The sequence below is a fragment of the Equus caballus genome, chromosome 28 (genome assembly GCF_041296265.1).
Source record: "Equus caballus isolate H_3958 breed thoroughbred chromosome 28, TB-T2T, whole genome shotgun sequence".
In the NCBI taxonomy this organism is placed as follows: Eukaryota; Metazoa; Chordata; class Mammalia; order Perissodactyla; family Equidae; genus Equus; species Equus caballus.
In genome coordinates, this window is record NC_091711.1 from 45,749,223 (window position 1) to 45,770,699 (window position 21,477).

The following is a 21,477-nucleotide window of genomic DNA, read 5'->3' on the forward strand; positions in this document are numbered from 1 at the left end:
CCCTGGGAGGGTGCCTGTGTCTGGCTGCGTCCAGATTCCTTCCTCGCTTCTCGGTCATCACCTCCAGCAGGGGATGGAAACTTGTTTGTAAAGGGCTGGAAGGTAAACATTTTAGTCTCTGTGGCAACTACTCAGCTCTGCCGCTGTGGCGAGCAAGCACATAGAAAATGCTAAATGGATGGGTGTGGCTGAGTTCCAATAAAGCTTTATTTACAAAAACAGGCCAGGGGCCAGATTTGGCCCCCAGGGGTTTGCTGACCCCTGACCTATGGCTTAGATTCTGTGCCCTCAATTCGAGGTCTGTTTTTAGTCCTCTTTCTGTCTCCTTAAACTGTTATTTAAAAATACCTACCCCCATCCTGACCCCGTGCCCCAATGATGTTCTGCACCGTTAAGACTCTGGTGCTGCCAACTGGTGGGCAGAGACAAGACCTGGGTTGCTTGTCCCCTCTTAGCTTGGTGGTGTTGAGCTGAACAAAGGGATTGATGGCAACACCTCCCTTACCAGTCTCCAGGATTGCTTTAAGAATTAGACCTGACGATGTGTGAGAAGTGGCCTCGTGATCGTCATGCCATCTAAGCGCGTACACGTTCGCCACCAGGTGCACGCGTGGAGGAGAAAAGTGGGCAGAGAAGTGCAGACAGGCCGAGGCTGGGCCCAGGCCGGCGTTTACTTCCACCTGTGCCCCGCATGCACCCCTCGCAGGTGCGGTGTCTGCCTTTGGTTGTCTAATCTGTGGAATAAAGTCTCTGGCTGCCAGTGGCTCTTCCTGGTCACTGTTGGCTCCGAGCTCCATCTGTGCTGAGTAACAGCCATGGTGGGAGGACCATTAGTCTTCCACGACGCTCGAGCCACACAGCCATGAAAGTCCTCCTGCCAGTGAGTGGAAAACGTCTCCTCTGACAGGTGCCGTGTGATCAAGGACACGTGCCTCGTGGCTGCAAATCCCCTTCTGCAAAATATAGATAATTCTTATGAAGGTAGAGGGAGCCCTGGGAGAGCTTTTATGTCACTCGCACTGTTTATAGGCACTGGCGGGGATTAATAACAAAGTGGAGAATGTTCTGCTGGCTCAGCTGCGTCCATATATGGCCTGTGACTCCAGCCCTGGGCGTTTGGCCACCAAGGAATCCTGTAGGCCCAGCCTTGGTGTGCCAGGTGAGTGGTTCCGTGTCTCAGTGAGCACATGAGCAGGGATGGTCCCCAGTGGGCAGGGCTGTGCTGGAACCAGCTTAGCCACAGCAGGAAAAGGGAGAGAAGCAACTGCCCGCATCCCCTCTCGATGGAAGGAGCCCTTTGTGGAGTCAGCGCTGCACTTAATAGACGCTGCTCACGCCAGGAAGCACCTTGCGTATGTGGATGTTGTGTGTTGGTCCAGGGAGGGGCTGTGGGAGGAGATGGGGTGAACGTCTCTGTTATGGGTTGAATTGTGTCCCCTGCCCCCGCTTCCCCAAAATATGTTCAAATCCTCATCCTGGAGCCCGTGAATATGACCTTATTTGGAAATAGGGTCTTTGCAGATGTGAATAAGATGTAAGTTAAGAGGAAGCCGTCCCGGAGTAGGGTGGGCCCCTAATCCGATATGACTGGAGTCCTTGTAAGAGGAGGACAGGAGGGACAGTCGCACAAGGAGTGAAGGCCGTGTGACGACGGAGGCAGCGATTGAAGCGATGCAGCCACAAGCCAAGGACTGGCGCCACCGTCGGCCTTGAGGAGAGGCAGGAAGGAGCCTGCCCGGGACCTATGCAAGAGCGCGGCCTGCCGACACCTTGACCTCAGCCTCCTGGCCTCCGTAACCGTGGGAGAACGGACGTCTGTTGTTTCAGGCTCCCAGCTTGTGGTCATTCGCCACAGCAGCCGCAGAGTTGTCCAGTGACTGAGGGTGTGGGTGGAATTGGAAGGTCGCAGGCGGAGGTCAGGTTAAAGGAATTAGCCGGAAGTGCTACATGAGGGTCCTGCCACCCAAGGGGCGGTGTGGACACTGAACACGAGCGGCAGAAGCTGGACTTGCAGAAATCGTTGGTCGACTGGCCCAGGGGAAGTCGAAGGACTTTAGTCCCCTCTCCTCACCCGATTCAGAGAATCCTGCCATACCCCTCGATCCTGAATACCCCGCCCCTTGGAAACATTTAAAAACTGTATTATGAATTCTGTTAATCATTGAAAAGGCCACAATCTTTTTCTGTAAAGGTCCAGAGAGTAAATATCTTAGACTTTGCAAGCCATCTGGTCTCTATAGAAACGACTCAGCTCTGCTGTCGTGTGGCGAAAGCAGCCGTGGATGGTATGTCAACGTGTAGGAGTGGCTGTGAGCCACTAAACACCACTTACAACAGCAGGTGGTGGGCCAGGTTCGGCCCCCTGGCCGCACTTCACCAATCCCTGGTATAAACCAACAATTAGAGAAACCGCGTTTGCGTGACCTGTTCTACTTTCTAGAATGTTCTCAGGGAGATGGCCATTTAAAGTAGTCTATTCTTGCTCCCTGTGCCTTTTACAGGGACCCCCTGAATGAGAATGAGAGTCACATGGACAGTGTGGCTATGCCATCCGTGATTACCTTCCCAGTGAGAGGGTGGAGCAGGGTCTGGTACCCAGAGTCTCTGCATGCGTGTCTTCTCCCGCGCTCCCTCCTGCTTGGGCACTCAGCCATCAAAACATGTCCTGTGACACAGCAGCGTGATTCACAGTAGCCAGAAGGTGGAAACAGCCCAAATGTCCATCGACGGATGACTGGATAAGCAACGTGTCGTACATCCACACACTGGAACGTGATTCAGCCTCACAAAGGAAGGAAATCCTGACACAGGCTGCAGCACAGACGAACCACGAGCATGTGATGCTGAGTAAAATAAGCCAGGCGCGAGAGGACGAATACTGTTTGATTTTACTTGTATGAGCTCCCTAAAAGAGTCAAATTCAGAGAGACAGAAAGTAGGATGGTGGGTGCCCAGGGCTGGGGGTGAGGGGGTGGTTGGTGTTTGATGGGGACAGAGTTTCAGTTTGGGAAGGTGAAAGGGTTCTGGACGTGGGTGGTGGTGACACTTGTACAACGTCGTGAATGTACTTCATGCCACTGAACTGTCTGCTTAAAAATGGTTAAAATGGTGAATTTAGTGTTAGGTATATTTTATCACAATTTAGAAAAATGAAAAAGTATTGTGCAATATATTACACACACAAAAGAGTGTACATATGTACAGTTGAAAGAATAATTTAAGAAGCACCCGTGGTCCTACCAACCGGCTTGGATAACATTCCCTGTACCCTGAGCCACTTTGTCGCCCCCTCGGGGCCCTCCCCCCCCACCCCCCACCACCTGGAATGTGCTCTCAGCACCTGTCTGCCTCTCCCTGTGGCATTGCCACGTGTGCTCTCCTCTGTGTTGTTTGGCTTTGCCTGACTGTGACCATGACGTGCCTGGAGCCACACTGTGCGCACCCCCCACGACTCGAGGTCACCCGGCCGCACTGCTCGGCTCTGCGGTGCCCGACGCTGGCCCCTGCCTTTGCACCTCTGTGTCGGATCCCGTGCCAGGGGCACTGTCCGTTTGGAGCTCAGGAGAGGGTGATTCAGCGCCTGGGCTGCGGGTGGACTTCCTCCGGCTGAGTTTTGGTTTAGAGGCAGGAGAACAAGTGGCCAAGGGAACTAACTCTGATGCTGGATTGCCCAGCTTCTGCCCGGGCACTGCCTGCCTCCTGAATCTGATAAGGCAGGCCACTCTGCTGTCCGTGCCCCCACTTTCCCAGGCAGGTGGGAGGGTGACTGTGTAAAGTGCCCGGTAGGGGACCTGGGGAGTGCTCAGAGGGGCAGGGGGCATGGGAAGTGCTCAGAAGGGCAGGGGGCATGGGAAGTGCTCAGAAGGGCAGGGGGCATGGGGAGTGCTCAGAGGGTCAGGGGGCATGGGAAGTGCTCAGAAGGGCAGGGGGCATGGGAAGTGCTCAGAGGGGCAGGGGGCATGGGAAGTGCTCAGAAGGGCAGGGGGCATGGGAAGTGCTCAGAGGGGCAGGGGGCATGGGAAGTGCTCAGAAGGGCGGGGGCTGGGAAGTGCTCAGAAGGGCAGGGGACCTGGGAAGTGCTCAGAAGGGCAGGGGGCATGGGAAGTGCTCAGAGGGGCAGGGGGCATGGGAAGTGCTCAGAAGGGCAGGGGGCATGGGAAGTGCTCAGAAGGGCAGGGGGCCTGGGAAGTGCTCAGAGGGGCAGGGGGCATGGGAAGTGCTCAGAAGGGCAGGGGGCATGGGAAGTGCTCAGAGGGGCAGGGGGCCTGGGAAGTGCTCAGAGGGGCAGGGGGCCTGGGAAGTGCTCAGAGGGGCAGGGGGCATGGGAAGTGCTCAGAAGGGCAGGGGGCCTGGGAAGTGCTCAGAGGGGCAGGGGGCCTGGGAAGTGCTCAGAGGGGCAGGGGGCATGGGAAGTGCTCAGAGGGGCAGGGGGCCTGGGAAGTGCTCAGAGGGGCAGGGGGCCTGGGAAGTGCTCAGAGGGGCAGGGGGCCTGGGAAGTGCTCAGAGGGGCAGGGGGCCTGGGAAGTGCTCAGAGGGGCAGGGGGCATGGGAAGTGCTCAGAAGGGCAGGGGGCCTGGGAAGCGCTCAGAGGGGCAGGGGGCCTGGGAAGCACACAGAAGGGCAGGGGGCCTGGGAAGCACACAGAAGGGCAGTGGGTGGGAGCTGGCGGTGGAGCCCTTTGGGATGGGCGCTGATGCTGACAGTTTCTCTTCTCCTTTTTCCGAGCTGCTCGTCTCCACCTGGCAAAAATGCTTGGCTTGTAAGCTTGTAGTTCCATTTATGGGAAAATTAAACACATTTAGGAGTAAATTGAATTAGGGGATATGTGATCATTAGCCAAGTAAATTATTTTTTGAAAAAGTAATGTACCAAGCACGATACAGCACATGGTGGCCTGCTCGATAAATATTTTTTAGAGCAAAGGATAATTTTATGAGCCAATCAAGTGATATGTAATGGGATTATTTGCTTCTGAAGCTAATGAAGTGACTGCAGAGCAGTAACGGCTGCTAAAAATAATGCGTATTTGTAAAAAATTCCAAGACGGGAGAAGAGGCTTGTTCTGGATTTCAGCCAAGAGCAAAGCCCAGAGAGAGCTGGCACAGTGGGTCCCAGGAGGCGTCCAAGGGGGCATTTGTGACAGTGCTGAAGCCTGAATTGATCCGCACCTGGAGCAGACCTGTCTCGGGGATGTGCCCGCTTGGCCAAGTTCAGGAGACCAGGGCATAGAATGGGGCATAGCGTATAGTGTGTCCGAAGTGCCGCTGGGGCCCTTGGGGGGCGCTGGGAGTGGACATCCTTCCTTGCCTTTTCCTGGTTTCTGGTGGTCTGGCAGTCCTTGGTGTCCTTGGCTTGTAGCCACATCACTCCCCTCTCTGCCTCTGTCGTCACCAGGCCTTCCTCCTTCTGTGTGTGTTCTGAGTCCCAATTTCTCCCGTCTGGAAGATACCACTTGGGCCCACCCTAAGCCAGTGGGACCTCATCTTAACTTGATCTCATCTACGAAGGCCCTATCTCCAAATGAGGTCACGCTCACAGGTTCCAGATGGACATGAATTTTCGGGGGGATGCTATTCGACCCACGGCACTCTGTGCTTGGTGCCTAAAACCTGCGAGTTCTTATTACCGCTGATGTTATCATGTCCAGAGGTGAGGGGTGATGGGGATAAATGTGAACGCATCGCTGGTCGTGTTGTGTCTTGGTTCCGCTCGCTCTGGAGTTCGTCTTGAAGACTGTTCTTGGTTTGGAAGGGAGAAAGGAGGAGGAGGGGTGATCTTTCTCTTTTTTTGTTTGAAAAAGACTGCGAGGCTTCTGTTTGCACAGTGCCCACAGCTTACAAATTGATGAGTCCTTTTAGATGAAGTTCTGCTTTATAATTTCATCGTGTACAATTTTGCAGCCATAAGATAAACAGCAATTTTTCTGACATATACTCCTTTAAAATAAATGCCAGTCCCTGTCACTTTGAGAAATTTAATGAGCTGGTACAGTGTCCCAGTCTCATTCTTGTTGGGGGAAGAGGTGGCCTTTGCCACAAAATGTGGGTGTCGGGTGTAAATTCAGAAGATCATGTGCTCGACGTCGACTGTATCGATTGTATTGATTGTATCGTATCGGCTGAAAAAAAGATGTCGCACTTCTCTTCCTTTAGAGAATCTCACTTAACTTGTTGGCAGGTGCTGAGGACCTGTCGTTAAACGGATGCGAAGACTGCTGTCATTTGGTTTTAAATAGCACTTGTCATCCTCCTTGTGGTGTGTTTTCTTAGCATAATGAAGGGTGGGTGTGATGTCCCAGGTCGCATCTTCTTCTGCAATGCTTTCTCTACTTGTCATCAGAAGAAACCTCCTTCTTATGTTCTGAGAAGGTAGAAAGGATTCAGAAATGAAAGGTGGCTTCGTGCGTGAGGATTTCGTGGCTGATTGTCATGGGGGCACCTTTAGCTGCAGTATCTGGGGAGAGAGGAGCCGCTTTCGATAGGAAACTTTAAACATTTGAGCAGGAGAAATTTGGACTGAGGCAGAAGCAAAAGAAATCGGTGGTGAAAAAGAAAGGTGGTCTGGAAATCCCGGTGTTTGGGGTGTGGGTGTGAGGAAGTCGGAGTTACACCCGTGGGACTTACCGGGCAAATGTCATCTGTAACGGGCCCATCCATGCCCAGACAAAGGTTGGAATAAGCCTGAGTTCTCTGAGCTCAGGCCAAGGAGAGAGTTAGATGTCACTCAAGAAGAGAAGCCATGGACAATGGAGGAGGTGTCCGGAGCCGGCCCGGGTGAGGGGCTCAGTTCAGTTCCTGCCTTCTCACATACAGCGCGGTCTCGTGCTCACGGTGCTTATGTTGTTCTGTAGTCACCACAAAGCCTGTAGCCCCTGCCGAGCCGGCCTCAGGGGAAATACAGGACTCGCTTCCTGCGTGCCTCTGGTCACAACATTTTATCAACCGATCAATACATAACCTTGTTTTATGTGTGTTTCTGTTTAAAGACACCCTATTTAATATATTACTGATTCATGAACACCTAGCTCACAGCCACCAGCATTATAACTCGAGCCTGACCCAAGCTGACCTAACACACGTATTTTCTCCATATGGCCCGTCCCAGCCTGCTTGCATCTGGAGCACTAGACGGTACTCGCTTTGCTGGGGGCCATTTAAACAGAAAATCACCAACAGAAAGCACAAAAATGCGCAAAGCCTGGCGCTAAATAGACTGTGAAAAGGCCCCTTGTTTACAGCATGAGCTGAAAGCAGGCAGAGCTCACCTTGTTCAGCCCCAGCCGGGAGCGAGCACCCGGGCAGTTTACATGTGTTGCCGCTCTGCGCGTGTCTGCGAATGACGGTGAGCAGAGCAAGGACTGATTTGGGGTTACACGTAAATTTTAGTGAGTCGGGGAATTTGCAAATACAGAATCTGCGAGGAGCTGACTCCGTGGCCAAGTGGTTAAAGTTCGCGGCTGCGTTTTGGCGGCCCAGGGTTTCGCCGGTTCAGATCCTGGGTGCATACGTGGCACTGCTCCTCAGGCCATGCTGACATGGTGTCCCACATGCCACAACTAGAAGGACCTGCTACTAGAAGATACAACTTTGTACCTGGGGGCTTTGGGGAGAAGAAGGAAGAAAAAAAAAAGATTGGCAGCAGATGTTAGCTCAGGGCCACTCTTCCTCGCCAAAAAACATTAAAAAAAGAATCTGTGAGTAATGAGAGTAGACTGTATTTTGTTCGACAAGCATTTGTTGGGTGTCCGCAGGGTTTCCTCTGACCTCTGCCCTCAGCATCGTGGTGTAGAGGGGGACAGACAGGGATGGTCAAGTTGGAGAAGGCTGTCTGGGGCTTGGCAGTCCCCAGAGTCAGGCCCCTGTGCACGGGCGTGTGTGGTGGTCCAGCGCGGTCACAGCTGGCCTGTGATCCATTCCCTCATCCGTGGCCTGCTCTGTGCTGGCGAGCCACAATCACAGAGGACACACTCTCTGCTCTCGAGGGTCCAGCAGTCAGCTTGTCTAGATGGGTCGAGAGGCGGCTTGCTCAAGGTCATGTGAAAAGCTGCCGTTGTCCAAGCCAGCTCAGATTGCCCTGTTGCGACCGAGCTGGTGTGGTCTCTATTACCGCGTTCTGTTTCCCTTCCCAGGCCTTCCCCTGCTCCCTGGGCCTGGTGGGAGATGTTCAGTGGACCAGCGTGTGGCCTCCTGGGGGCGTGGTGCCCCCGTTGATGGACAGGCCTGGGATGGCTTTTTTGGCTCAGGTGGGCATTCTCACTGTCTCCTGCCCACGCCCTGCCATGGAAGGGCAGAGGGCTGCATGGGGGTGGGGCTGGGCTTGGGGAACAGGCTGTTCCTTTCTGTGAAGCCTCCTGGGGATCACATGTGCGACGACCTGGCAGTGCCTGGAAGGAGGCATTAATCTTAAAAGAGCAGAAAGCAGCTCAGTTCGAGAGCGCAGGAAATATTGGTGGCCTTGCATTTGTGAAGGGTCCAGCCGAGTTTCCAGAGGCCGGGGTCAGTGTTCAAGAGTGTTCTAGAGCTTCAGATCCACAGCCCCCGGAGGTCAAGGGGCATGACCTTGAGGAGGGGCAGACCTCCCATGCAGGGCTGGGTGGGGTCTGTGGCTTGAGACAGACGTGTGGCTGTGAAACCTCACTCAGCCAGTCCTGGGGGTGTGGCTGTGAAACCTCACTCAGCCAGTCCTGGAGTCGGGGGGGTCAGAGCCGGAGGGGCTGTGTGGGTTTTCTTTCCAGTGATTTTGCCGGTTGGATTGATTGTGAACTGGTCGGGCTTCTGTGGAGGAGAGAGAGGGGCGTTTCTTGGGCTTTTTCCTTGGGTGGCTCTGGGCGGGGCGCTGGGTCTGCCGTCGCATGTGGCCCCCAGAGCACAGGTGGGGCTGAACCTGGCCTGCCCCTCGAGCAGGCGGGATGGGGGCTCCCGAGAGATTTGCCTGAGGCCCCAGCCTCACGGAGACTGCTGGGAAGAAATGAAAGTGGTAAGACAGCAAACATTTTCTGAGCGCCTGCTGTATACCAGGCAGGCGGCTCTGGTGGAATCTGCTCCTTAGTCAGACTCGCCATCCTGGTTCCCCGTTTTTCTGAAATATTTCGCCCTTCAACGTAATGCTTTGATTTTTAGAACTTTGTAGCCACCCTCCATCTCCCCTCGCCTTGTGTTCACAGCGCACATCATCCTCTGAAATACCCTATTTACTTATTTATTGTCTTTTCTCCCGCTTTCTTACCGGCCCCTCAAAGGCGGGCCCTTGGTCGTTCCCACCACTGTCGCCAGGCTTGAGCGACGCCTGGCGCACAGTAGGTGCAGGGCGCACACCCTGGCTGGAGACCCCGAGCGGGCCTCCCTTCTTGGTTTTCTCGTCCGTTCAGTGGGGATGCTATGAGGATTCTTACTCTGCCTTGGGGGGCCGTGAGGAGGGTCAAGTGGGATCAAGGATGAGCCAGCCCTAATTTACTCTAAACACGCACCTCCCCTGCGCTCCCCTGCCTGGCCCAGTGCCACAAATCCCCAGCACCTGGCGGGCAGGAGGCGCTCAATGCGCCTACGTGAACAATGAAGTGTCAGCACCTGGCTCTAAGACGCCACCGTGGGGCTCCTGATTCTTTGATGGTTTTTCAAGGGCACAGTGGTTTCCTCTTCAAAGCTGGGCTGCCCTTCCTTTCCTGCCTGACCCTCTTTATCTTTGCCCCCCAAGGATCTGCCTGGCTGACTAGCAGACACAGAGGTGCTGAGGTCACCTCCCCCACCCCAGATGCAGAGCAAAAGGCCCCTCTCCTGGAGCGCTGGCGCCCTCAGGTCAGAGTCGTGCTGCTCCCGGGCTGGCGAGGGCCTCCTTTCGGATGGGGGACGCCCTCGCCCTGCTCCCACTGAAGCCGCGTTGCCTCGGGCACCAGTGCCATTTGCTGTCCTGGCCTCGGGCTCTGTGTTAGTTTTAGTTTGCTAGGCGGCCATAACAAAATGCCACAGCCGTGGAGCTTAAACAACAGAAATTTATTTGCTCACAGTTCTGGAGGCCGGAAGCCCAAGATCAAGCTGCCAGCAGGCTGGGTTTCTTCTCTCAGCTCGCTCGCTGATGCCACCGTGTCCCTGTGGTCCTCACATGGTCGTCCCTCTCTGCGTATCTGTGTCCTGATCTCCTCTTATGAGGACCCCGGTCCTCTTGGTTTAGGGCCACCCATATGACCTCATTTTAACGTAATCACCTGTTTAAAGGCCCTGTCTCCAGATGCAGTCACATTCTGAGCTACCGGGGTTAGGACTCCAACATATGCATTCTGGGGGGACACAGTTCAGCCCATAACAGGGTCCTTTGTCAGGTCGCCCAAACGTGAGAACCATTAAACCAAGATCAGCCTTGGGACCACATTGGCCTTGTGTTTCTTGTAGTTTCAGCCACAGGTCCCTGGTCTTGACTCTGGATGACCCTTGGTTTGCAGCAGGTCTATTGGGGGTGAGGGTGGAGTGGGGCAGGGGTGCCCGGGAGCGGGCATCCTGTGCTGCCTGGGGTTGGGTGGGACCACCAAGCCACCGTGCAGAGTAGGCTGGGCGTGTCCCACGATTGCCAGCTGCCCCGAAGCCCCTTTCCCTCACCCTGCCAGCAGAGGGCCGGCTCCAGGCACCTTCGTCTCTGTTGGGCTCACGCCTCCCTGCGCCCTCCCTGCTTCTGCAAACCCGGGAAGCGGCGGAGGGTTAGGCAAGCAGCACCCGCAGAAGGCAGTGTTTCCCCGCAGGAGCTGGGGCGTGGCTAATAATTCTCATGGAGAAGAGCTAATAGTGCCTCCTGCTGTGCCAGCGCCTTAGAAACTCATTTACCCCATGGCAACGCTGTGGGGCCGGTCATTGTTAGGACGCCCATTTTACAGAGGAGGAGACCAGGCAGCCACAGGTGGCCTGTCCAGGTCACCTGGCTGGTAGGCGCTGGGCCTGGCTCTGACGCCAGCCGGTGTGTCCAGTGGCCAATGAGGGGAGGTGTTCCAGGCAGACGTGGGTGCAGTTCTGCTTCTGCGCCCCCCCACCCCCCTTCCAGGGTCTTCCTCCGTCCCTCCCCCCAGGAGTAGGTGCTGCTAACAGCGGATCTGTGGCCTCTGCTTTTGGTGACCTCAGCTCTGGCTTCGGCGTTGTTTGTCGTGTTTGGTTTCTGTTGTCATGGAAACGGGTGACAAGTGTGTCTTGTTAGCGCCGGTCTTCCTGACGTGGTCAGCGACCAGGAGATGCATCACGGGCCTGTTGTGATGTCCTGTGCGTTCAGGGCTCTGACGGAGAACCAGACCTGTGCCCACTCGGGACCCTCGGTCCGCCCAGCCCTGTCGCCGGCTCTGCGGGCCCCGGGCTGAGATGGGAGACTTACTGAGGCCGGAGTCTACTGTCCCCTTTCTCGCTGAGCCCGAGGAAACGTGTCTTCGGTCACACCGCACGTGCGGGTTCTCCCTTCCTTCCCCCTGTGCGCCCGTGGGTGCGTTTTCCTGGGCACCAGCCTCCTGGCCCTGAAGCCGTTGGCGGTCGGGACAGAAATACTATTTTGTGGTTAGCAGAGTTCTATCACTGAGACACAGTGCGGTCCCCCGGCAGCCTGTTCCTTTGTGGCCTTCCTCAAAGTCTCCCTAAAAGGGCCTTTTCCTTGAATTGCAAGTCATGGTGGCCCGCCCGCCTGCGTGCATAGATGAGCTTGGGGCCTCCTGCCTCCCCGAGTCCCTGCCGGCCTCCTGGCTGCATCTCCAGCGCCTGCTCCGGCCGCACCCACGGCACCAGTGAGTCCCTCGTCTTCTCGCCCATCGTTTTCAGCAGCAGCTAAACCCTTGTTCCTTCTCTGCTTTATGGGGCGTGTTGTTTAGACAGGAGTGGACCCTGGGCTGGCCCTGTGGTGAGGACGTTGGTGGGACGACAGTGCAGAAGGGGAGGCCAGGGGCCTGATTTGTGGACGAAGCATGCTGGGAAGTCTCCATCCCTCGGGTGGGTCAGGTGGGTCTCTGGGCCGAGACGAAGGGTGTTTGGAGCATTTTCAGGGACAGGTTGCAGTCACGGGGTTTTTAGGGGTGTCTGGTACGATGGGTTTCTCTTGAATGGTCTTTGGGTCCGTCTTTCCCTTGTAACCGGCTCTCTGCAGCCAGCATCTGGCTCTTCACGTCACCGCTGGATAAGAGATCCCCTTGCTCTCTTCTTTGGGAGGCAGCTGCCAGCGGAAGGGGCTTCCCGTTGGGTGGTCTGTGGGGAGCGCAGCTCTGCCGTTCTGAGCACCGATCATGGCAGCTGGTGTCATCGCGCTGATGCTCGGTCATCCTGCCTGTGAGGTGGGGACGGTGGTGCGGCTGATGTGTGCTGAGCAACGTGCTTTGTTTCGTGCAGTCCTCATAACAACTTAATGTTACAGTTGGGGAAACCAAAGTCCAGAGAGGCTAACCGGCCTGCCTAAGGTCACACAGCAAATGGGAATAGGATCTGGAGTTTCGCTGAAGCGCTTCAGCTGGGCCTGAAGGCCGTCTCCCTGGGCCCTGCTGGGGCACTGGGTGAGATGACGCTCATTCACGTGCTCCTGTGGTTCTCACACCGAGAGAGCTCCAAAACAATGCCCCTTGCCCTCTCTGATGGAATAAAGGATGCGTATTTTTTCCTGGGCTCTGCCTGGTACATCTTTAGAGAAATGGATGCTGGTGCCCAGGTCCAAAGGTGACCAGGAGAGGAGCCCTTCCCTCAAGGAGGTCACAGCCGATTTTTGCCTTGGTCGTTCATGTCCTTTTGAGCAGGCTTTTTGTGGGTGCGTGGGGCCTTTCTGGAGGAGACACCAGGGATCGGAGGAAATTGAGGGTACGCACCCTCCCAGCTCGAGGCAGCTCCGGTTCAGGGAGGGGTGCAGAGGGGGAGTGCGGTGCGGTGGGGGGGGGTTGTGGAAGGAGTGTGGGGAGAGGGGTGCAAGGAGGGGAGTGCCGTGCGGGAGGGGTGTGGTGTGAAGCGGGTTTGGTGTGGGAGGGTGTGCCAGGGGGGTGTGTGGTGTGGGAGGGCTGCGGTGCGGGGGCGAGGGCGTGGGGAATGTGGTGCAGGAGGGGTGTGGTGCAAATGGGGGGTGCAGTGCAGGTGGGGGTGCCGTGCAGGGTTGAGGGGCTCCCGTGGGGGGGAGGGAGGGGTGTGGTGAAGGGAGGGAGTGCAGTGTGGGAGGGGGTGCGGGGGGGGGGTAGTGTGGTGCAGGAGGGGTGCATGCAGGGAGGGCATGGCAGCTGAAAGGGCTTTGCGGTTGCTGGAGGGGCAGACCCTGCGGGTCCTCCTGGGCAGTGATGGACTTTGTTCGCGTTGCTCCCTCTAACGAGGGGCCTGATTACTGCGTCCTCCACCCCACCCCTGGGAGAATCCCAGGCCCCTGAGCATGGTTAGGGCTCTGAGAAGTCCTGCAGAGAGACGTGCTTTCAGCTGCGCTTCACCGTATTTCCTCCCCTTCCTTGACCCTGCCTTAACCCTCCAAGACCTGTGCCCTGGCGTCTGGAACTCCCTTGGGGAGATGTTGATGGAGGCCAAATGGGTATCTCGCTCTTGTGCGGACTGCTGTTTTCCAGTTTTTCTCAGGTCCCGTTGGACTTCAAAAAACTAATTAAAAAGCCGTGCCGATGTGTTTTCTCTGCCTGAAAAATACAGCTGCTGACGCCATGAGGAGGCCCGTTAAACTCTCCGCAAGAAAAGGGGTCCCGCCTCCCAACGCTCGAGGACCGGAGCTGAGGGCGCCCCGGCCCTGTGGCTCCCTGGCCACTGCCCCCACCCCCCAGCCCATGGACCGGCCCCCGCTCGCCCTGCTTTGACCCCGAGGTCTCTTCTGGAATGGCTCTGGTCACCGTGTGTTTGGCGTCTCCTTCCAGGCTTGACGTCTGCTGCGTGGAGGACACGGAAGTTATGACTGGGCTCAAGTTAACGGACGTGTGTTTATCCTGGATGCTCAGCTGGTGGGGTGGACAGGCCCCTGGCTCATTTCTTACTAGTCGTGGGGCCTTGGGCGATTTCTGTAACTCCCCTGAACTTTATGTTGCTCATCGGTGAAACGGGGGTGACGGGGGCCGCCCACTCTCTGCATTGAGGACCGCCATCCTTGCCCGGCACAGAACAGGCGCCCCAGAAGGTGAAGCAGCTGCTCCGGGCTCTTCTGATCCCGGCTGCTGGCTGTTCTGCCTCCCGCCCCTCTCCCTCCTCGCTGTTCACCTCCCCGCAGGGGCCCGAGCCTGGAGAGCGTCCGAGGATTTCTCAGGCGTCCGTGACTTCCCCGTGTCTCCTATTTTGTGGAGAGGACTTTGTGGTTGGGTAGACATGGGTCCAGTGCCAATGTCAGCTCTTGGCCGCCTCTCCTCAGCCACGTCACCTGCTTGCTGAGCCGCCGTTTCTGGTCTGTGCTGGGAGCCCCATCCCAGCTGTCGGGAGCCTGAGGGAGCTCATTAAGAGGATGTGGGGCGGGCGGGCCCTCGAGAGAGGCAGACTTCCTTCCTCCACGGCTCTGGGTCCAGGCGTCTCGGTCTCCACCCACAGGCCACCTCTCGCTGCCCTTTCCGGTCTGGGGATTTCAAGTTGGGTGTGGAATGGGGCACAGATGGAAACTGGAGAATGAAGAGCTGGCAATTTGCTGATCAGGACTTCAGAAGTACCCTGTCTCATCCCAGCTTTTGAGCTGTCCTCCTGCTACAGGGCAACCCAGAGCAAAAGGACACGCCTCCCGTACCCGCTGGAAGCAGGGGGATGGACAAATGGTCCCCTCTCCCCCGACCCTGTAGGGCAGGCTCCTTCAAGACTCGACTCCAAGGTTACCTCCTCCAGGAAGCCTGCCTGGACTGCCACTCATTCCCTCCCGAGTCCTCAGCGTTCTCACATTCCTCCATTATTTGTCTTCTGGATGCGGAGGCCCTTGGGGCAGGGCCTGTGTCTGAGTCCTTGCCCAGCCCCCGGGTGCCAGGCCTGACGTTAGTGGACGTCCAGTGAGGGGTTGCTGGATGGGCAGATGCAAACTGAGGCAGCTCCCATTGTGGTGATTCCATGAAATGTGTGTAAAAGCCAGACTGCTTTTGTTAAGTGGAGGAGATTTAAGGTTGAAAGTGAGTTAATAGGACACCCCTCCTTTTCCCCAGCCCCGGACCCTCAAACCTTGAAACACCAGCTACAGATAAAGAGAGCCAAGCCGTGGACTGTGCCCCTCCAGTTATTTTCTCCAAACACGCAACTTTCCGTGCAGGTGGGGAGGTAGGACGGGCCTTTGAAGTTTGGGGTGGACTGGAACAGAAACATTCATCCCCTGAAGACGGCGCAGAGGCCGGGGAGGGAACATTGCTCTGAGAGGGAGGAGGCAGGTGGGCCTCAGCACGTGCGGGGGGTCACCCACCTACCTTCCCGGGACAGGCTCAGGGCCTGCCTCCTCCTGCTGCAGCTGCGCCCGGTGGCCAGCTGCGCGCAGTAGGCCCTTATCTGTGAGCATCTGCTGAGGACGTTCCATGGTGGGCACTTTACGTGTTCTCTCATTGAGTCCGTCACCCTGACAGCGTGTGGTTGCGATGCATGTTTCACTCAGTTATTCAGCTGACATCGGTTGAGGGCCTACTATGTGCCAGCCCCTGTGCTGGGCTTCGAGGGTCCAGACAAAGGACCCTGCACTCAGGGAGTGTGTGCTCAAGCCGGAGACGAACAGTTTACTGCGACATAAATTAATAACAGGCTGTGATGACTTCAGGGCAGGGACAAGCTGGGTACTGTGCTGCTCACCAGGGGACTTTGGGGTGGGCGCCCGGGAAGGGCTGTCTGGGAGCATGAGACGGGGCCGCCCATCTAAAGCCGGGACGAGGCCTCTGGGAGGTGATGGAGGGAGGTCTGGTCCTGTCAGAACGAGTCCCGCGGTTTTGCGCCCCACTGTCCCTTGTGTTGCCTGCACGGCAGCCTGGGTAAGCAAGGCTGACAGAAGAAGCTCCCTTAGTACTGTGACCCTGGGCTTGGGTCACCGGAGCCTCTGGGCAGCAGCTGTCCAGGACACACGGGATGTTGGCTGCACACTGGGCTGGTCCGGCCATCCATGCCTCTCCCCCAGCTGTCACCAGTGTCTGGAGCACTCACCCTGTCGGAGCCCAGTGCCTTCCTTGGGGAGGGAGAGTGCCCGGTTGCCAGGGCAGCCAGAGGTGGGAGGCCTGGCCCTCAGGCAAGCGGCTGAGGACCAGGTGGGCTGATCCTGGCCTTTGGGGCAGAACAGCGGAGGAAGCCCCCGACCCAGCACTGCACCCTCTAGGAAGGAAGTGGGTACGGGATGGGGAGTGTCACATCACTCACCGCCTCCTCCTGGTGCCTCCCAGCTGCCTGCTGCGGCCCTGGCCGGGCTGGTGAGGGCACGTGGGTATTAGCGTCTGGCTGGGTGCTGGGCACACAGGGTGACAACGAAGATGGATGGACTTGGCTGCAGAGCCTGCCCCTGCCTTCAGGCCCCCCACCTAATGCCCTCACTGGACGAGAAAGCAGAGGGACAGAGGAGTCCAGGCTGTCCCTGTGTGCCAAGGAGACCCACCCTGTGGGCTGCCTGGGGGCTGGAGGAGGGGGGCCAGGTGGCAGCAGGTAGGAGGAGGAGCTGGAGGCAGGGCCCCTGCCCACCTTGGTCCTGTAGGCTGAAGATGCCCACGCTCTGTGCTTAGTTAGTGCTTATGGTTTGCAGTGTGCGGGATGGCTGGGAGGGGGTTACGCCCCACGACAAACCCGTGAGGTGGGGAGCATAAGGAATGCCCTGACCCCCATGGGATTCTGGCCCAAGTGCAGGTCCTGGGCTGCCTCTAGGTGCCATACAGCTGTGCAGGTGTCAGAGCCCTCGCCCGTCCAGCTCCAGTGCGGTTTCTCCACCTCGGCACCGGTCCCGGTTTGTGCCTGGTGGTCTCTGCGGGGCGCCGTCCTGGGCGCTGTAGGGTGTTGAGCAGCATCCCTGGCCTCTACACACTAGACGCCAGGAGCACCTCCTGCCTCCGGGTGTGACAACCAAAACTGTCTCCAGACGCTGCCACTGTCCCCTGGAGGGCCGAGCTGTCCCTGTTGAGAACCTTGAGCCAGCAGGAGGTGCCTCCATGGATGGGGGCCTCAAACTGTCCTCCCCCGGGAGTCGGGAAGCCAGGGAAGGGAGCGCCCTGGGGCCCTGGGGATGTGGTGCCAGGGTCTGCCCAGAACACACACACATACACACACACACACACACACTCACTCTGCGACCCAGAGGGGGCCCCCTGCTGCTCTTTTTATGTTTTAATAGACTTTATTTTTTAGAGCAGTTTTAGGTTCATAGCTTCTGTTGAGCAGAAGGTAGAGTTCCCATTTACCCCTTGTCCCTGCACAGCCTTCCCTGCCAGCGTGGGACCTTTGTTACAATTGGTGAACCCACATTCCCACATCCTCACCGCAGTCCATAGTCTACACTGGGGCTCACTCTTGCTGTGCCACATTCTGTGAGTTTGGACAAATGTATACGGACATATTTCCACCAGCATAGGATCCTCCAGAGAAGTTTCGTTGCCCTAAAAACCCTCTGGCTCCAGCTGTTCCTCCCTCCTCCCCCCAGCCCCAGGCGACCACGGACCTATTTCTCTCTCCATAGTTTTGTCTTTTCCGGAAGGTCATACACAGTATGCAGCCTTTTCAGATTGCCTTCTTTCACCCGGTAATAGGCATTTAAGGTTCATCCATGCACTTTCGTGGCTTGATGTCTCATTGCTTTTGAGTGCTGAAGAATATTCCATTGTCTTGATGTACCACAGCTTATTTATCCTGAAGGACGTGCTGCTGTTGGCAGGTGTGCGGCCCGGGCTCCCTTGAAGTGGGATGAGAGCTTCAGCAGGGATGGGAGCCTGGGCCTGGCGCCCTGAGGTTGGAGCACTGAGGCCCTGGAAGGCAAAGCCCAGAGAGGGTGCTGCAGGGGGCCGGTGGGGCGAGTGGGACCCGGCTGACCCCGGGATGGGGAAGGTGGAGGAGAGAGCCAAGACTGCTGCCAGTTTCCCCGTGAGGTCAGCCTCGGGGGAGAGTGGCCTCCGTGGCAGGGAGTTGGGTGGACCCGTCCTTATGGAGACTCCTCCTTGAAGAAAGGTAAAAGGGTGGCGGTCCCTGCAGTCCTCATCCTGGGGGCCCAGGCCCCCCGCCCGCCGTCCCTGTCTGCCTAGAAATCCCCTCTGCTCGCCTGGTCCAGGCCTGCAGACCGGCGGGGCTGGTGAGATACAGAGCACGGCCTCCGAGCGCCCAGGGCCACATGCGCCCGTGCGTTTTGAAGGATGCCAGGATACCGCCCCATCTGACCGGCTCTGTGCCGGAGTCCTGAGTGCCTCCCACGCCTGCCAGAGGCCCTCTGTGCACACGCCTTTAGGTCCCTGTGGCATCTGCCCCATTTTCAGGTGGGAACACCGAGGTGGGAGCGTTCACAGACCTGTGACCTGGAGGAGGGCAGGTATCATCAGAGAGGACACCTGCAAGCGGGATCGGGCCTGGGTCCCACTCTGCTCCATGTCACCACTTCATGGCCCCTCCCTTGGTACTCCGTCCCCGGTGACTTGCATGGCTGGCTCAGTGCCTGCCTGGTCGCCGTGCAGCAGAGCAATGGCTGTGCATGTCACTGTCCCACATAGCCTGGTTACAAGTCTGACGACGACGTTACCCAGTGCTGAGTGCTGCTACAGAGGCACCCAGCTGGTCCTGGAGCGGCGTGCGTGTCAGTGTCCTGGGGCCGCTGTAACAAAGCACCACAGGCCGGGCGTCTTAAACGGCAGAAATGCACTCTTCCCCAGTTCTGAAGTCTGAAATCAAGGTGTTGGCCGGGCTGTGCTCCCTCCCGAGGCTCCAGGTGAGAATCTGTCCCTGGCCTCTTCCAGCTGCAGGGGGCCTCAGACATCGCTGGGCTGGTGGCCGCATTCCTCAGTCTCTGTGTTCACGTGGCCGTCTTCCTTCGTGTCTCTTCTCGTCCTCTTCTTTTAAGGACACCAGTCATTAGGGTGCCCACCCCAATGGCCTCATCTCCACTTGACCACACCTGCAAAGGCCCTGTTTCCAAATGAGGCCACATCCACGGGCGCCGGGCGTTAGGGCTCTGGCCTGTCTTTCTGGGGAATGCACTCTACCCGTAACGCATGGTGAGTTCTTCCAGGTCTTTCTGCTTCCAGAGAGCTGGGGCGACCCATAGAAGGGTGCAGCCGGCTCTGCAGGCCTGGCCTCAGGTCCCCGCTGAGGGAGACGCGTGGCTCTGAGGGATGAGAAGGGGGTGTCAGGTGCACCTGTAGGCGGGTACCTGCACAGGTGTTCAGGAACCGCGTGGCTCTGTTGCTTGTTTGCATTGATGAGGACGTTCATCTGCATGTGATTTTAAAAATTAGAGCTGGTGTCAGTGTAGTTAAACATTACAGCTGGGGAGCGACTGGGGCGTCGTGGAGAGATATAGGGCCTGGTCATGTGAGTACAAACACTGGCTGCTTGAAAGCCGGCGGGCGCTTTGCAGAGCCGCGTGGTGGGGAGCCCTGGGTTGGAGCCCTGGTCCCGGCTCTGACCCTGCGACCCCGTCTGCATCCTTTCTGCAGAGGAGATGCACACGGATGCCTCAGACCGTGAACGGAACACTGTGGGGCCGTGGGAGCCTGATGTCATTTGGGGGGCAGGCAGGGGATCTCCACTCCCAGCTGCTCCTCTGGGGCTTTCCCTCCCAAGGCCGGTCTCCAGGAGCCCCAGTGGGCCATGAAGGGCCTCAGCCTTTGTTGTCTTAGTGTCATCTGTTGAGGGCGGGTGGAGCTGTCTGCACCTGGACGGGCTGGCTGAAGTGCTGCGTTGGCCCCTCGGGTATCTGGGGGCGCCCCCCAAAGCCGCCTGCTTTTGGAAGGTGCCCGCGTGCCCAGCAGGCCGAATTCCCATTGTGGAGATGAAACCCTGCAGGGGGAGACGGGCCGCCAGGGGGCGCTGTCCACCCGGCGTTTTCCGCTCGCCTCTTCTCACGTTCTCTCCCAACTGAGCGTTTCTGTGGCAGGTGCACGTACAGTCATTTTTTTTTTAATGACTTAATGACTTAATCTCCTTATTTTCTCAGCAGAGCACACTCTGGGCTTCCCCGGGTACACTGGGACGTTACTGATCAGATTAATTAATACAAGTTTTGCAGCGCAGGGACCAGCCGAACTTGCGCCACCAGGCTCGTGTTTCCACTGCCATTTCTCTCTTCTCTTTCTGAAGTGGTTCCTCTCACAGCGTGTTAACTTTCTCGAGCCCGTCCCTCTGCCGGCAATGATCAGCGGATTTCGGATTTCGTCACCTCCCCGCCCTGGGGGGCACATCCACCTCTTGGCTCTGAGGGGCCGTGACTGTGGCCGACAAGGCGAGACGTTGGTGTCGTTTTTTTGATAATTCTGAGTTTCTTTGGGTTTTGCTCCCTGCTCCCACCTTCTGCTTCCTCTAGACTCCTTTTCCCTTATCACGAGCTAATGACAGATTTTCACGACTAGTGATTGAAATGGCTTTCAAGTACTCACTAAACACCAGATTGACTGGTGGAAATGTGACAAATGCGCCATTCCAAAATCAAGGAAGTAACACTCACTTCAAAGGATTTGCCATCAGATTAGGATGGATGTGGCCAGGAGGCTCTGATTGCCAGACACTTGAGCTCCAGGGGGCTGGGGAAAGGGAGGGAAAATAGGATGGTCCTTTTGGGGGTCACAGGAAGCTGGCCTCGGGGATGTAGGTCCAGCTGGTCATCAGAGGACTGGGGTGATCGGACAAGTGCCAGAGAGCTCTGGAGGAGCATGCACCAAATGGCTAAATGAGGGCACCCCCGAGCGGTAGCCGAGGTCCCCAGGATAGCCAGTGCCCAGCACCTGTCCAGACAGGCCTGTCCGCCCACCGGGCTGCTCAGCTGTCCTTCACCTCCGGTGGGCGGCTGCGTTTAAATTCTCCTGAGTCACCTGAGAGAGCTGCCAACCTCCTGCGGGCTCCGCGCCTTCCTTCTGCTGGTCCCCCGTCACCCGCGATGGTGGCTGACCCTGGCTCGCTGCTGGCAGACGTAGGGGAGATACTCTGCACGTTTCAGAGTTGGCGTGCTGGGCTGGCTGTGTTGCGGGCACCGTCCAGCTGCCATCCTGGTGTTGCATGTGGAGTGGCAAGCCTGTTATAACTCAGCCTGATTAGTGTCTCTTTTCAGTGCTCAGCGACCATAAAATGCCTGGTTTACAGCAAGTAGACATTGCAACATCTGGATTCTTTGCGAACTCGTGACCTGGGGGTGGGTGGCCCCTTGAGTCATCTGGACGGTTCCTTCACATGGCCATTTGACACCTGGACACTGTCGGATCCCTGAGGCTTTTGGGATTCGGTTTCATTCGCTTCTGTTCAGGCGAGCACACGTCGTGGGGTCCCCTCTGTGTGCAGGGCCTGCATCTGGGGGCACAGGGGCAATGGGCCTGCCCTCTGCCCTCTAGGAGTTTATAATCCACCAGCGAGATGTCCACACGCCCCTGGGTCGTAACCTCTGGGAGATTAG

General features: G+C 57.3%; 1 protein-coding gene across 3 annotated transcripts in view; it reads left to right on the top strand.

Annotated features, from left to right (window-relative positions):
• The window catches only part of PARVB (parvin beta), a 110,064-nt gene that overhangs the window by 20,774 nt on the left and 67,813 nt on the right, over positions 1–21,477 (top strand). The window contains exon 1 of one of the 3 annotated variants that reach the window (XM_070254047.1): positions 11,690–11,746. The exons of the other annotated variants lie outside the window; for them this stretch is intronic. Coding sequence (XP_070110148.1) covers position 11,746 — 1 coding nt within the window. The 5' untranslated portion in view covers positions 11,690–11,745. Of the gene's footprint in view, positions 1–11,689; positions 11,747–21,477 lie in introns of those variants that run through there. 3 annotated transcript variants of the gene reach the window in all.